Consider the following 17327-nt stretch of genomic DNA (forward strand, 5'->3'; position numbering starts at 1 on the left):
CTTCCTTAAATTTCTCATTTAGATCACTGTCTTCATCATTCTGCAGTTCACAAGGGCTGAAAATTGTGGACTCCTGCATCTTCTTAATTCCATAGGAGTAGTCACTATTGAAACTATCTGTGCCCCACATTTAATGCCTCAGGGAAAACGCTTGAAGTTTTCCCTTAATCAGTTTAGCTCTATGTCCACACAGCCTGTCTTCTGCTGTTGCATCAAATCTACACCTTTAGCCAGCCTCCAAAATGCTCTAGAAGTCAATTGACAGGGGAATGGTGTTCCCCATCGCTGGGCCCTTGAATAATCAAACTGCCACATTCGTGCTGCATCAATTACAGTGATTGCTCTCCAAAGATAATCCCATTACAGATAAGCTTCTCTCCTTGGGTGGACTCTGAGGAAAATGAATCAATTTCTGAATAAATACTATTGTATTTAGAATAATTGAAATAAGCATAACTCTTTGTAAGAGTTGGATAACTTTTCCTCATGGGAAAGAAATGCTTGTTGCAGTCAGAAGGAATACATTATGTCATATTCTCTTCTTAATGTTCATGACGAAAATTCATGCAAATAATGTGTTCTCCATATGCCAAGGACAAATTTTTGCCTCTAATGTAACACTGAACCATCAAGAATAATTATTGTAGTATGTAAGTATATAAAAGTTAATATGCAATGTAATATATAATAGCTAACTACAAATGATTTTTTAAAATTTGTTTTTCTAAAACTTTATTATGATTATATTGCCATTTCAATTAACTAAAGATTTAAAAATCTCAAGTCTTACATTTTGGTGATAAAATGGTCTGTACTTTTGGAAACTTTAGTAATATTTTAAAAAATAGAACATACACAAGTACCTATTGCCATTTAAAACAAAGATCTTTAAATTTTTTAATAGTCTGAAACACAATTTTCAGGTGACAGATTTAACTGTTTATAAGTAAGTAATGTGTCTTTGATGGAATTTAATCAGAAATAACTCAAATGTAAGACGAATAACCAATCACGTCTAAATTAACATTTTTCAACATAGTAATTTTTATTCTTTTTATCTATAGGCCTGTCTATCTTATTTCTGTTTTAAAACATATCTGATACATGTTTATTTTAAACAAACCTAATTCTTTACTTGACTTTATTTCCCCCTTTTCTGTCAGGTATTTTGCAATATGGATCTTAATGGGGGTGGTTGGACTGTGATTCAGCATCGTGAAGATGGAAGTGTGGATTTCCAAAGAGGCTGGAAAGAATATAAAATGGTAAGATGGAAGAATTTAGTAGTTTTTTGATGTTTTATCATGAGGTTATCTTTACTGCGCTATGTGATAAACTCTTGTATTTTTAGATGTTTTTTAGTTATTTAAGAATAAAATGATAAATTAGTGACATTATTTTCATTAAACACAAGACACTCATAAATCATTTTTAGTAAATTGTTTCCATGTGTGCATTAGAAAGAAAAATGTGTTACTGAAATTCTTTGGTGAACTGTTATGTATTGCCTGGATTTGTTCCTGGTTGAATGAGGGTGGGGGAAGCTAGAACTCAGACCTAGGCTGGGTACATGAGCCAGGACAAGGGAATTGTGCAGGGCTGTGGGTTATGGAGCAGGACAGCTACTAGATGGCCCCTGGGATGGCAAGTTACTGCTGGATGTTGACTGAGAGCTCCTCCAAGTGACTGGGTTAGACTTCTCCATGTACCGTAATCCAGGGTCAGCGACGTTTTATGTGGCAGTTGGCATCCCTCAAGCACAAAAATAGAATCTTCCAGGCCCTTTTAAAGGTTTATTAGACCCATAAATAGCATGGTTTCACATTCACTACATTTCTCTTCCTTTCTTCCTCCCTCCCTCCCTCCTTCCCTCTTTCTTTCTTTCTTTCTTTCTTTCTTTCTTTCTTTCTTTCTTTCTTTCTTTCTTTCTTTCTTTCTTTCTTTCTTTTTCTCTCTCTCTTTCTTCCTTTCTCTTTCTTTCTTTCTTTCTTTCTTTCTTTCTTTCTTTCTTTCTTTCTTTCTTCCTTCCTTCCTTCCTTCCTTCCTTCCTTCCTTCCTTCCTTCCTTCCTTTCTCTCTCTCTCTCTCTCTCTCTCTCTCTCTCTCTCTCTCTCTCTCTCTTCTCTTTCTTTCTTTCTGTATTTTTTTTGGTTAAAGTTGATGACAGGGCTAGTCCACACTCAAGGTGAGAGGAGTACACGAGAGTGTAAATTGTGAGGCATGGTTCATTGGGATCTCCATAATAACAGCAGGCATCATTATCATCATCACTATGTTCACAGCTAACCTTTCAATGCTTAACATGTGCCATCCCTATAATAAATTCTTTTCTAATTTTTATATCAAACCTATAGTGAATTATAGTTAATACTGTCTCTATTTTAAGAGGAAAATGAACAAGTTGGAAGATGAACTTTTCCAAGATAATATAGTAGATGGTTTAAATAATTCATAATCCAGTAATCACATACCAAAAGCCTAAAATATTAAGTATTAAAATCTGTTGACAGAATGTCAAAGCAAAGTAATGGAAGGGGATTTTCACTTATGGACTAATTCTTAACTTTTTTACATCTAAGTCTGGATAATTCTTCTCTTGACCATTTTTTGATAAATTCCTCTCTCAGAAAGAAGGTAAAGAAAAAGGTGAAGAGAAATGCCCTGAGTTTTTTCTTATAAACAATGTGTAAAAACTGTGGTTGGTCAACATCACAATTTATTCATCAGTAGGTTCGCAGATGGTTGAATAACAGTAAACAAAGCGTTTTAATAAATAAAGAGAAATCTCAAGTGGTGTCTCTGTTTTTACAACATTTTTATCAGATACTTAGTTGAACACTCTGAATGTGGGTGAATAAAGTTTGGAGTTTCACAAAATTGGAATCTTGATGTCTTTAATAAACAATAAACCCAAGATAGAAAGGTAGGAAGCCAACAAAACAGAATTCTACAGAGATAAAAGTAAAGTCTTTTACCTAGACCAAAATTATGCAAAATTAACTGTGAGAATATGGAATAAAGGTGACTAGCTTAAGAACCTAGTATTTGAAATATGGAGAGATTTTCTTGGTTATAAGCTCATTTTATGTTGCTGGCTACAAACAAAAACAAAGCCTTATATATGCAGTCTACTTAATAATAGTTTTTAGTTGCAAAAATTCAGAATCTAACTAGTGCCTGCCATGGTCTGGTTACATCAAGAATATTCTTTCAATTCTGGAGATTTTCCAAAGAGTGAACGTATCCCAGAAGGTACAAGCAGGATGGGCGGTATCTAGAAACCATATGTAGAGCAAGCGAATAGTTGGGTATCTAACCTGGAGAAAAAAGAATAAGGTATAAACCTGTCTGCTAGTGGCTTAGTTGACTGGATAGAAGTATGTATACCGGAACCTGCTACTCAAAGTGTGATCCAGGGACTCCAGCACAAGCACTGTCAGAATCTGAAGCTCCGCCCCAGACTTCCTGATTTAGAATCTGCATTTCAACATTGTTCTAAAGAAGGAATCTCCACAATGAATGGAGGAACATTACAGAGAGGCCACATTTGACTGCGTCTGAGCAAAACTCTCTAATGGTTCTTTCCAACATGAATGGGCTGCCTATTAAGTGGTGAGGAGCCTCATCAGTGGAAACAGCCAGTGGAAGGTAAAGCACCATGTTTCACGGTTGTTGTGGAGAACTGGAATGTTGAAATTCCAGTTGGGCTCTACGTTCCTTTCTGATTCAAAGAACAGATAGGGTAGAAAAGGAACCTAAGTTCTAAAGGAGGGCCTTGCATTATATTAACTGTTGGAGTCTTCAATGAAGTGATTTCTGGCAAATCATTTCACACATACCTAACTTTCTCAGTAAAAATAATACCTCACCTGCCTTGCAAGGGATGTTGTGAGGATTAGATACAAATAAAGCACTTGGTGCACTGAATGTTCAATAAACAGTAGTTATTTTTATTACCCAAAGACTGACAGATTTTTACTTAACTCTGCCAAAAATATTATCTTGTGAACCACCTTAACTCATGATTACTTTCATGACTAAAATGGGATGTGAAGCAGTCATCTGAGAATCAAACTATACATGTAGATTTAGGCAAATCTACAGTACATTATTATGAATATTAATGATAATAGAAAAATGAATATAAAGTTGTCATCATGATGACTTTCCAAAATAGTGAAATCTGCTGCCATAACAAACTAGCCACAATAAGTAAGAGAGACTGACATATGAAGTCTGGTATTGATTTATGTCTTATATGCCAAATATATACTTATATGCATTTTATGTCATGCATTTTTTCATTATTGGAATGAAAAGGAATTATTTTCTAATCAAAGTTTTTATGACATTTCCCCTCTCCCTTTTTAAAAATAGCAAGACTATCATGTTTTCTTCAAACTAGAACAATTTATCAGCTGTCAATTCTGCATGGGCAGAAAATGAGATAAGCTCCAAAATTCTGAAACATTTTGGCAAAAATGAGTCTGACAACTTTTTTTTGCTTTGTTTTGTTTTAATTGAAAGAATTCATCATATGTTACAACGTGGTTAACTTTCACCAAAACACATGGTGGGAAGTGTTTCAGTTGTCTCCCCCCGAGCTTTTCTTTCACCTACAGACAAAACATGACTCCACCAAGAATGGCTGTAGACTCCTTCTGCCAGTTCTTATCAATCACACCCACCTCAAAACTGGCTGCTGGGGCGTGTACATCCTTTGGGAAAACAGAGACTTCTTGGCATGCACCACTTCCTCCTCAGTCTTCACCAATCTACCATAGTATAACCTAAGACGCTTCACTTCTTTCCCTGGCTCTGAGTGTAGAAATAGAGTTCCACCCCGCCTTCTTTTCTGCCTCTCCTCTCTCCTTCCCTTCATACTGGCCGATACCGAAGGACTGTCTCTTGCCTCATCCAGTTTCCAGAAAAAAATATGTTAAAATGATCAACACATGAAATTACAAATGTATATTATATATTATTATTTTTTAACCTCTCAACATGGAGGATTTACTACTCATTTGATTCTTAACATTGGCCTTAACCCCGCAAAGATCTTTTACCTGAGCTTTGTTTTCACTTAAACTTCCTTATGAGGAGATTCAGCAAAATCTGGTTTATGGATTTGTAAAGATGTTTGGCGAGAGGGAAGTCTGGAGTGGCCCCTTTTAACGAGGCACTTAGGGAACTATATTAACTCCTTCAAGCCATGAGGATACTATTTAGTGGCCTCCAGCAATAACACTTATCAGCAGTACTATTGCACATAAAGTCCAATCAAGCTAGGAGTTCCAAACAGTACCCTAGTGGCCTAACTTTATAGAAGGTAGTGACTAATGCCCTGGAGACAACCTGGCTTTGTATTGGAAAAAAAAAAATTACCCCCATAAACAGAACTTCCTATAAATACAAATATTTTAGTCTGAGCACCATACCTTCTGGGAGTTCTTTGTTTCTGGAAAGAAATTAAGAGCGCATTTTCAACTGCATTTTAACATCTTCACATTAAAAAGAGAAAAATCTATAAGAAATTTAAAATGTGGAAAGGAATCATTCTTTTGCTCTCTCTTGGGCTGAGTGTCTCAGCAGTTAGAGGAGACACACGATTGAATTGTGAATTAAAGCACCTTTGGACAACGCAGCTCAGTAACCTTGACTTCTTATCTGTTTTCTTTAATTAGTTATATGAAAAGAGATGAAACCCCTAGGATACATGGACTGTGTCTGGTTTCAATTGTGTTCAGCTATAAAACGTCAACACTTCCTATGAGCATTATCAGACAAAACAAAATCTGAGACAATGATTTTATTAACTTGGAAAAATACAAACCACAACTGAACATTTCTGCAAGTTTGGGCAAAAATTAATGGATATTGGTCTTTCCTCTGTGTGCCTTTTTAAAGCAAAATGTGGTTTTAAGGCCAATTTTAAGCCAGCATTAGTTTCGGTTAAATTTTACTGCCTTTTTGCCTTTTATTAAAGAGCTAAAGGAGAAATAGAAATAATAATCTACCTGAATTATGTTATAAAAATTTTTCATGTGATTGTGATTGGCATAGCTAAGCAATCCTATATCATAAAAGCCCGGGGACCATAATGACAGAACGACTGCTCAACCAGTCACTATGAGGTGCACTGGCCACCTCTCGGTCCCTTTCCCCAGCCAGCAGGCTCCAATTGCCCATGGCAAACGGGGACCCGGGGTGGGGGGCGGGTGCACCAGGCCAAGGCCTCTGCCCTACCAGTCGCCCCACACACAGAGGGCGACCGGTAGCAGAGGTGGGGTCAGCAAGTGGGCAGGAATGGCCAACCTCTCGGTCCCTCCCTTGGTCGTCATGCTCCCATCGCTGGATGGCAAACAGGGAACCGGGGTGGGTGGCGGTGAGTGGGTGCAGGGGACGGGGATGGGACCCGCTGCTGGCAGCCGGAGAAGATGGCCCTGTTCACAGGATAGGCCTAGGGACCTGTACCCGCACACAATTTGGTGTACCCGGCCTCTAGTATTTTTTGTAAAATAATATGCTATAGCATTCTTAGATTTCATTTATGAAAAAGAAGAAATTCTATGTTTATTACTATTGTTTATTCACTTAGGACTTGTTGCTTTTTCAGTATCAGCACTGAATTTTGTTCAAGCTTTTATTTTTATTTTTATGGATATTACAGGCTATTTGGAATAAAATCTAGACCTGTGGCAAGCTGCTATATATGCAATAATGTGTAAACCTATTTTTAATGTCCATCTCTGTATTTCAAGTGTGAATATGAATTTTTTAAATGACAGTCCATAATACTTAATTAAAACTTGCCTTCTAATATGTACGTGGATATAATATGAGTTTTTACACCTATCTCTTCCCTGTGTACCACTTAGATCATTTGATCTGGTTAAGATATTCCTTCTAATTTGCCCTAAGAATAGCTATTTCCCATCACGATTGTATGGATCTTCACCACTGGTATACAGCAGGCTCAGCTATGAAACTTTTAAATGTGCGATCTCTAAACCCACCCAGACATGCTGAGTCAGAACAGCATGGGGGGAAAACAAGTCATCTCTATTTTTAAATGCTCCACAGCTGTTTTTGATATGCACTCTTGGTTGAAAGCAACTGTCAGAGCTATCAATTTATTGGTATGGGTTTAAGATCTCAAAAATTACCTCTTTTGTAGATCCTACAACTTATGAGATATAAAGAGAACAGGATTAAACTAAGCAGGAACAGAGAAAAGTTGAAGGAGACAGCTTTTCTTTAGTATTAGGAACCAGAAGTAAGAATAAGAAAGTAGTCTACCCTTTGGTTTATGTCATAGATTAGCCCAAATTGCAACCTGTTGGTTTTGATTTCTTATTCAATAACTATGGGCCCAGTGCACAAATTCATGCACCTTGAAAGGAACTGTCGGCCCCAAGGCTGCAGTGGGCACAGGGGTGGGTCTCGGCCCATCCTCCGCGCCCCCACCTGGCCCCTCCCATGACGCACAGGAGCAAAGAATTTTCAGTAACCACCAGAGGCTCGCCTCGATGACAGTGACCGGTGCCCTGCCTTGGTCTGGCTCCCCGACTCACCTCCACCATTTGGTGCTCACCTGGCATCCCTGCTCACCTGCCACAGCCAACGCCCACCATGTTCTGCGCACACCCCCTGGTGGTCAGCTCATGACATAGCGACTGCTTTGGTTAGTTGGTTGTTCCACTGTTTGGTCTATTTGCATATTAGGGTTTATATATAGAGATTAGCTTCTAGGATTAAAATGCTAGTACTCATTTGTATAAACCATCACTCATCCTTGTCATAAGAATACATTAGTTCCTAGCATCCAAAAACTTTTTATGTATCCCCTTATTAATTTTTAGGCTAAGACAAGACTCTGGGTTATTATTTTTGTTCCCTTTCTCATACTAAGTAGAAAGTAACCAACCTGCTCACCCTTAAATAGCTCATAATCTCATGGGAGAGAAGCAAGTAAACAGAAACTTACTCTGTATTGTGATATATACTTTATACCAACAACAACTAGAATTTTGTTAAGGGCTTCTCATGTATCAACACTTACCTAAATGCTTTAGGTCTATTATTTCATTTCCTCTAAAACATTCTATATGGAAACAACATTTTATCCATATTTTGCAGAAGGAAACAGGCTCAGAAATATTGTCGGACAGTCCACAGCACATATGTGGCAGAAAGGTTTCAAATTAGAATGGGACAGGGAGTAGAAGCTGTTTAATCAAAGCCAAGCCTTTGTTGCTAGGCATCAGATTCGCGGTCTGCCTGATAAATTATCCAATAGACAGTTTACTAATGTGGGAACCCATTTCCCCTTCTTTCATTTACTTTTCATCTTTATGATAGAACAGTTGTTTCTGCATCACTGCGCTTTCAGCCATTAGAGGGTTTCCTCCCTACACTCTCTTTCTCTTTCTCTCTCTCTCTCTCTCTCTCTCTCTCTGCCATTTTGATTCATTGTAGCCCAAGGTTTTGCTCCCACAATGAGAGCATGTGTAGATAGTTTTTCAGGAAGGTGCATGATATAGAATTTTGGTTTCTCAAAACAAATGTAGTTGCTTACATTTCAGTTGCTTCTTCCTCTATTTTCAGTGAGAAAAAAAGGCCAGCCATTTAGGAACGGATGTTAATCTCACTTAGAGGGAAGCAAACCTGCATGCCAAGATGGGGATGGAGGCTTTAGGAAAGATACTAATGCTCATCCATTTCTGAGGCTCAAGGTCTCTGCACATTTCCCTGGGGGAGCTGGCCAGTCTTATCCATGCAATGCTTTCAGCGGCATGGAAATATGTGACCCAAAACTTAACACCTCATCATTCCCAGCCTCCTGTTCACATTTAGTGCAATTGCTGAATCTCCTCTGACTACATGGAAGAGGGAATCGTCAAGTGGCTACAGAGAGGGTTTTGACATGTCTGAGCTGAGAGGAAATGCAAGGAGCATCCGGTCTTCTTTTTCTTCCCAGTGGCTGCAGCAACTGAGAGTGTACTAATGCTTTGACTTCAGTCCTATAAAACTTTCTCTTTTGCTTATTCACTGGAGAAGGTAAGTTTCTCCCTTCTCACTGGGATGTGGCACCAACTGTCATAAGTATGTGTAAAATACTTGGCACATCCTAGCTTGCTTTAATATTTCCTGTTCCTGCCAAACCGGTTTGGCTCAGTGGATAGAGCGTCGGCCTGCGGACTGAAGGGTCCCAGGTTCGATTCCGGTCAAGAGCATGAGCCTTGGTTGCGGGCACATCCCCAGTGGGGAGTGTGCAGGAGGCAGCTGGTCGATGTTTTTCTCTCATCGATGTTTCTGGCTCTCTATCCTTCTCCCTTCCTCTCTGTGGAAAATCAATAAAATATATTTAAAAAATATATATTTCCTGTTCCTGTGGGACTTTTGTCAAGTGTGAATTGTGCATCTTAAGAACAAAGAAAGGAGCCCCTGAAATACTGACCTCAATGGGTCTTACATCTTTACTCTGAGCTATAGATAGACGGTCTTCAGGGGGCCATATACCCAGAACATTCTGACGAAGGGTGTTCAGTTAATGAAAAACTAAGTTAAGTTGGAGAATAGCTTTAAAAGTGTGTCTGGACATGCCAGTATTTCACTGGCATGTGAATCCTATGAGGATTCACAAATTCAAGACAACTTCTGTCCTCAAGGAGCTCATAGTCTGGTCAGAAGACTAACCTGTAGGTCAAAAATTACATTGAATTTCACATGTTACCAAGGAATTATTTCTGAGACAATTATGAACACACAAAGTCTAGAATGACTTAGGGTTCTTTATTTTCCTCTCGCAACTCCAACATTAACAGTTGGCTTTCTTTTGGAGACAACATTTTTATTCCTCACAAAGATATTGTTTTGAACACTTATCAACCTGTGGCTGGGATTGCCCTAAAGAAAATACAGACATTGGGATTCAGGTATAGAGCAGCCACTAGCTTCACTCACTAGCTCTTATGTTCAGTCTTCAGCCTCAAAATCTAAACTCATGTCAGTGAATGATTATAGTCCTAGATTCACAATTGCTATTCTGATTGCTATTTAAAATGTGAATGTTATGGACATGGGGTTGCATATATCTTTCCAAATTAGTGTTTTGGATTTCTTTGGATAAATATGCAGAAATGGAATTGCCAGGTTGTAGGGTAGTTTTATTTTTAAATTTTTTGAGGAATCTCCACACTGTTTTTTCCATAGTGGCTGCACCAATTTAAAAACCCATAAACAGTGCACAATGGGTCCCTTTTCTCCAAATCCTTACCAATGCTTGTTGTTTGTTGATTTATTGATGACAGCCATTCTGACAGGTATAAGGTGATATCTCTTTGTGATTTTAATTAGCATTGATGGTTAGTGATGTGGAGTGTCTTTTCATATGTCTGTTGGGCATCTGTATGTCTTCTTTGGAGAAATATCTATTCAGGTCCTTGGCTCAGTTTTTAATCAGATTGTAATTTTTGGGTACTAAGTTGTATGCGTTTCTTATATATTCTGGATATTAACCCCCCTATTGAATGTATAACTGGAAAATATTCTTCTGAAATAAATCAGACAGAGAAAGACAAATACATATGATTTCAGTTATGTATGAATCTAAAAAGTAAAATAAATGGACAAACAAAATAGGAACAAACTCATGGATACAGAGAATAAATTGATAGTGACCAGATGAGTGAGGGGTTGGGGGAGAGGGGTGAAAAAGGTGAAAAGATTAAGAAGTACAAGTTGCCAGTTATAAAAATAGTCATGGGGATGTAAAGTACAAGATAGGTAATATAGTAAATGATATTGTAATAACTATGTATGGTGTTAGATGGGTATTAGACTTTGGAAGGTATATAAATGTCTAATCACTGTATTATACAGCTGAAACTAATATAATAATATTTGTCAACTGCAATTGAAAATTAAATTTTAAATAATGAGAATGTTAAAACTAGAGCAGTCAAAGGTCTAATAATCTGTTTAAGTTTTATCTGTGCATGATTTGACTACTGAATAATAATGAAAACACAAATAATAACAATATTGTTAAATAATTCTATGATAGTACCTTCATAATTCATTGGAAATATTTAATTATGTTAAAATATTCCATTAACTAGTATTTCATAAACATTTTCAAAAGCAAGCTATGATAGAAAAGTTTTTACTGATTAAACTTATTAACCAGATTAATCAAAAAAACATCTAATCTACACAGATGTGAATATAAAGTTTTACTCTAATAAGAATTAGATGTAACTCTCAATGGAGGGGAGGAAACAGTGGGGAAATATTGAGTAAGTAATTGAAGACTGTGTGTAAAAATGTGAAAAATCGTTTTTACTTTTAAAAATGTTAATTATTTGCAACATCATGGATGGAACTGGAGAGCATTATGCTAAGTGAAACAAGCCAGTCAATGAAGGAAAGATACCACATGATCTCACTCATTCATGGATAATAAAGACCATTACAAACTTTTGAACAATAATAGATACAGAGGCAGAGCTGCCTCAAACTGATTGTCAAACTGCAGTGGGAAGGCCAGAGAGAGTTGGGGGGCAGGAGGGAGGGGAGTAAGAGATCAACCGAAGGACTTGTATGCATGCATATAAGCATAACTAATGGACATAAGACACTGGGGGGTAAGGGAGGGTAGGGGTTTGTCAAGGGCGGGGGGGGAAAAAGGACACTTATGTAATACCCTTTGTAATACTTTAAGCGAAAAATAAAAAAATAAAAATAAAAAATAAAATAAAATAAAATAAAAATGTTAATTATCATTTAGAGCATAGTTAAGTACTGGACATGAAAAACCTTTCTCTCTGAAGTAACAACTGCTTCTCTGTCTTCTTTCACAGGGTTTTGGAAATCCCTCGGGTGAATACTGGCTGGGGAATGAGTTTATTTTTGCCATGACAAGTCAAAGGCAGTACACACTCAGAATCCAGTTAATGGACTGGGAGGGAAACCAAGCCTATTCGCAATACGACAGATTCCACATAGGAAATGAAAAGCAAAACTATAGGTAAGTCCTCCTTCCCTGTAGTATTTAACTGCCTTGGCCAGTTACTAGTTTAGTGGAGAAGTGTGAAAAAAAGAAATGATGAAAGGCATCCTTCAAATTGAAAATCAGGTTGTTTTTCTAGGCCTCTGACAAAGAGATAAAAAAAACAAAAAAACACCCAACCTATAAAGACTTCTTAAAAGTTCTCACAGACTGATTATCTTGATGTTGGCTCAAATTTTTGAAGATAGGGAATTAAGTCAAGCACAATATTATTATTATTGTTACTATTATAAAGGTTCAGTGGATTCATAAACATAAACCTGATGACAGAGAACTGACTCAAATGCAATGGCTTGAAATAAATACTCCCTCTATCAAAAGATCTTCTACTTATACGTAATTTATTTACTTTTCTTAAATTATTATTTTTTTCACATTATTTTGAAGTTGATAAAGAGGAGTAAAATTTTATATTTTTGCATGAATTGGCATAAAAATTGAGGTGAAGCATAATTTAGATTTGTTTGGTAAATAATGTAGGAAGCAAAAATAAATCCATATAATGGCATCGATATATACAGTTCTTCATTGCAGATGTGAAAGTAGAAAATCTATATACTTAATTGTTAGAATCTCTGATTTTTTTCAATGAGCGGCTCATATACTAGAAAAAGAAACACATTGACACTCACTATGTTACCTCTATGTTCTGGGAACTCTGCTATGTACTAGCAATTTTGCGGTCAGTGATGAGGTCTATAGTCTCCCAGGCCTCATAGTCCAGCTTTGTGACTAACTAGATCACTAAACATATGGAAATACATTGTAGTTACTTTTATGTCACTACCCATTTATGCAATACCTGGTATATGGCACATCATTAGTAATTGTGTGTACCTCAGTTTTGTAATCAGTAAATGAGAGTTGCAGTGATTTTAAACTCTGGGTATTGTGGCTGTGCTGCATCGGTTAGGGAAACACAATTGTGTGCATTAAAGGGTTGGCACATTGCTGCACACAAAATGCAGTGAAAGCAACCAGAGCCTTCTGCTTTTTTTCCAACTTGTGTGGCCCCCACCACCTAATTCAACTGTTTCTCCTGCTTATTTGTCTTTTTGAGACATAGCATGGACTTTGAATCTATAACATTTTCATGAACACATCACATTTTATTTTAATGGGTTATGTATGGGGTTGGATCCTTGGAGACATAATAATCATTTTCTTAACAAACAGTAATGATGTCACCACATCAACAGAGGATGAGAAATAGATCTAAAGAGTTCATAGTCTCATGGGGGAAGCGAAGGATGGTGTACATAATGGCAACTCAAGAAACCAAAGAGACATTTATAAAATGCAATGGAGTGTAAGAAGAAATGTTTCCAAGGAGGTCAATATTTTGAGATTTTCATAACAAGGAAAACCACTGTAAAACATCAGGGGTACTCTTATATAAATGTTTTGACCTGAAACTTGAAACTATATGAAACTTGGCTAATGTCAGACAGCCTGACAATGGGACTAGCAAATAATTAGTCCAATCTTTTTCTAGGCTCCTGAAGAATTTTCTTTGGTTCCATTCCAAAATGTCTCTCAGTTCTTGTGTGTGTGTGTGTGTATGTGTGTGTACGCATGCATCTGTGTGCTTGCGAGGCTGGAGTGACACTAAAGGGACAAAGAGTCTTTGGGCAGGTTTAGGAGGACTGTGGGTATCTGACATAGGCTTTAGAGCAGGGGTGGGCAAACTTTTTGACTCGAGGGCCACAATGGTTCTTAAACTGGACCGGAGGGCCGGAACAAAAGCATGGATGGAGTGTTTGTATGAACTAATATAAATTCAAAGTAAACATCATTACATAAAAGGGTAAGGTCTTTTTTTTTTTAGTTTTATTTATTTCAAACGGGCCGAATCTGGCCCGCGGGCCGTAGTTTGCCATGGCTGCTTTAGAGTGTACTGTAGGAATGTCATTCTTGCACCTGCATGAAGAAAGAACATTTACCTCCTCTTTGAGTGTCTCACTGCTCTCCCCCACTGCTCTCACTGAGCATTTCCTATTCCTTCAATACTGTGTGATTCAGATCTTGACCCATAGATCTATTATCAAAAAGATGGAAAAAGTCAAGAACCATATGATTCCACTCATATGTGGGGAATAAAACCAAAAACAACAAATGAACAAACAAGACAAACAAAATTTAATAGACACAGACAACAATTTGGTGGTTGTCAGACAGAAAGGGGTGGAGGGTAGTAAAGGGTAAAGGGGTCAAATATATAGTGATGGAAGGAGATTTGACTTTGGACAGTAAATACACAGTGCAATGTACTGATGATGTATTCTAGAATTGTATATTTGAAACCTATATTATTTTATTAACTAATGTCACCCCAATAAATTTAATAAAAAGTTTTTAAAAAGTTAGTCTTCCCGGCTAGAGTGAAGCATACACTCTGGGATCCCCATTCTTATTTCTCTGGAGTAATATGAACCTTGAGAATCAGCACTATAAATCCAGAAGGAACTTAATAACTTAATTCCAAACCTCTGGTTTTAATGAAAAGAAAGCTGAGGTTCAGAAATATGCAATATTTTTCCCAAGGAGGGAGAAGGACTCAACTATGGGATGTGTGACTCCTACCTAGTTCAATGTGGTTTCCACTTTATTATGCTGCTGTCATAAAGCTGATGGCTCTGGTCCTCTTTCCTGCCAAGACTCAGCAGAAAATAGGTCTGTAATCATCGCCTTCTCGTGTAATTAAGTACTAAGATTCATGTTGGCATCAAACGGGAAACTAGAACTCATTAAAACATAATGCCTGCTCTGGTGAAAGCTTAGTTAAAATAAGCTTAGTAAAAATAAGCACACTAAGAAAACCAAACAGAAGCTTGGAAAGGGAAGCGACACCCATGTGACTTCCCTCTCCACCTGTATCATCACTCACTCCTGCCCAGGACGGCTCCCCAGGCCCAGCGAAGCATGTGTGGCCTGAGGTTAGAACTCCAGATGTCCAGCTTTGCCTTTTGGTGCTTCTTCTCTGCTCATTGTTTTTCTCTCCAAATTAGGATGCCTTGTTTAAATAAATTATTAAAGTGTGAATACTGATGTTTTTATAGTATTTTAAAACTTATGAAATGATCATTAGCACTTTATCATTTAATCTTGACAATGGCTTTTTGACACATTATTAGACACATTTTAAAGATTAAAAAATTGAGATGTTAGGTCATTGACCTGCTCAAATTCAACTGAAATCAAAACTCTGGGATGTATGCTAAGTTTTTGTTTTATATTTTCACATTTTCTGTGTTTTTCCTCTTTCAAATTAAATTTAGAAGTTCTTTGAGAGTTTTATTTTTTTAATATTCTATCTTAACAGAAATTATATTTTAAAAATTTATCTTACAGCTGTAGCCATATCTATAAATCTAATTTGAAAAAAATTCTCATGCTCTAGACAAGTGGTTCTCAACCTTCCTAATGCCGTGACCCTTTAATACAGTCCTCATGTTGTGGTGACCCCTAATTTCATTGTTACAAATTGAACATAATTAAAGCATAGTGATTAATCACAAAAACAATATGTAATTATATATGTGTTTTCTGATGGTCTTAGGCGACCCCTGTGAAAGGGTCGTTCGACCCCCAAAGGGGTCGTGACCCACAGGTTGAGAACCGCTGCTCTAGACACATATTGATTAAAAATAAATGTTGTGAATGGATAGATAAGCTTAAAAATGTACATGTAATACACATATTTTCTTTTTATCCTCTAAGGACATTTTAAATCGTTTTCTCCAGTAGAAAATAAAATCTATAGAACCCAGAAGAATATAAATAAGAAAAAACAATAATGTAAGAGTGTCATGATGAACACATCATGTGAAATAACATGTAATCAGTGTGAAATTATTAAATACTTCCTCTAGAGAGGTAGTATTATCCAGGTCCTCGTCATCTGACACCCAGCCTGTCTCCAGTCTTGATGCTCTCAAATATATCTTCCACACTTTTGTGGGATGTTTTTTCTAAAAGACAGTCTGACTTGGTCTCTGCTCTCCTTCATATATTTCAACAATGTAAAATATGTACATGTTAAAGTCTGCCATTTAAAACTCTCATGACCTGGCCACTACCTACTTATTCAGCTGTTGCTATCAAACTCTCACCCTCACCTCACCTAACCAGATACTCCTTCATTATGATGGTGTTTCAGTAATTACTTGCAATTTCCTTAAACCATCCATGCCTTTGTTTATGCTATATCCTTACCCTATATATACATAAACCCAGCTTTGGACACATCTAAATCTTTAAGATCCTCCCTTGTTCCAGGAAGTCTTCCCTGATAACTACTATAGAAGTTACTGTGATGCACTAACCCATTGCCTCCCTTCAGATGCACTCCTCCCACTTCCTGGGTTGCTGGCTAACAGCTCATAGTCAAAGTCCCCTACCTGGGCATTGCCTGTGGCTGAAGAAAGTCATATCACCAAAGTCGCTGCTCCTTCCTGCAGAGAAATTACACTCAATGACGGGTCAATATAAAGATCCCCTTGCCCCAGTTGGGGTCCAGAATTTCACATGAGATTAGCTGAGGTTTTCACTGTGACTGTATGTGATGTGAGTCTACCTTCTCCCTCTGCTCAGTCCTGCTTTCTTCCCTTTGCCACATGGATTGATCCTGAGAGCACACCCATATATGTCTCCCTACTCTGATTTGCCAGAGAAATGCATCACCCTTGCTGTCAGGCTAATTTGGATGCTCTGCACTCTCCTATATTCATAACTCTCTGTGGCTAACTACTTAGTATCCATATTCTATTATAAACTCATTAACAAGTGTTTTGTTTTTATTTTTAAACAACTGTGTGTTTGTGTGTGTCTTTTTCCATTATGTTTAAGCCTAGAGGTTAGGAACCATTTTAATCAAAATTCAAGATATATACCTAAATTAGCCAAATTATGGCCTAATAGTTGATAGCTAAATATTTGGTGAATACATGCTATGTACCAGACACCTTGTTTTCACATGAGAAAACTAAGGCATTGTACTTTGCACAAGGTCACAGGTATAATATGAGTAGAAGTCAAGATTTGAGCTTTGATCACTTAACTTCTCATCATATATTTATTCCTCAATAAAGGAAAATCCATTCATTAATTTTGAGAATTAAATACACTCAAAGCACATATTCTAAGAGATAGAATGTTTCTTCTAATCCTATTTCTATCTTTAATAATATGAATGTTCATGGACACCTCAGATTTCTCTGGATCTCCATTTTCTGTCCTATAAATTAAAGTATTTG

At 37.1% G+C, this 17327-nt stretch overlaps 1 protein-coding gene across 5 annotated transcripts in view; it reads left to right on the top strand.

Moving 5' to 3' along the window:
* Nucleotides 1–17327, top strand: part of ANGPT1 (angiopoietin 1) — a 278415-nt gene that overhangs the window by 191988 nt on the left and 69100 nt on the right. For all 5 annotated transcript variants that reach the window (XM_070392098.1, XM_070392096.1, XM_070392097.1 and 2 more), the window contains exons 6-7: nucleotides 1164–1265; nucleotides 11864–12030. In XM_070392098.1, the coding sequence (XP_070248199.1) occupies nucleotides 1164–1265; nucleotides 11864–12030 (269 nt within the window). The remainder of the gene's footprint in view (nucleotides 1–1163; nucleotides 1266–11863; nucleotides 12031–17327) is intronic.

Source organism: Myotis yumanensis, unplaced genomic scaffold (genome assembly GCF_028538775.1).
Source record: "Myotis yumanensis isolate MYYU_CA2020_CCGP unplaced genomic scaffold, mMyoYum1.0.hap1 SCAF_15, whole genome shotgun sequence".
Taxonomy (NCBI): domain Eukaryota; kingdom Metazoa; phylum Chordata; class Mammalia; order Chiroptera; family Vespertilionidae; genus Myotis; species Myotis yumanensis.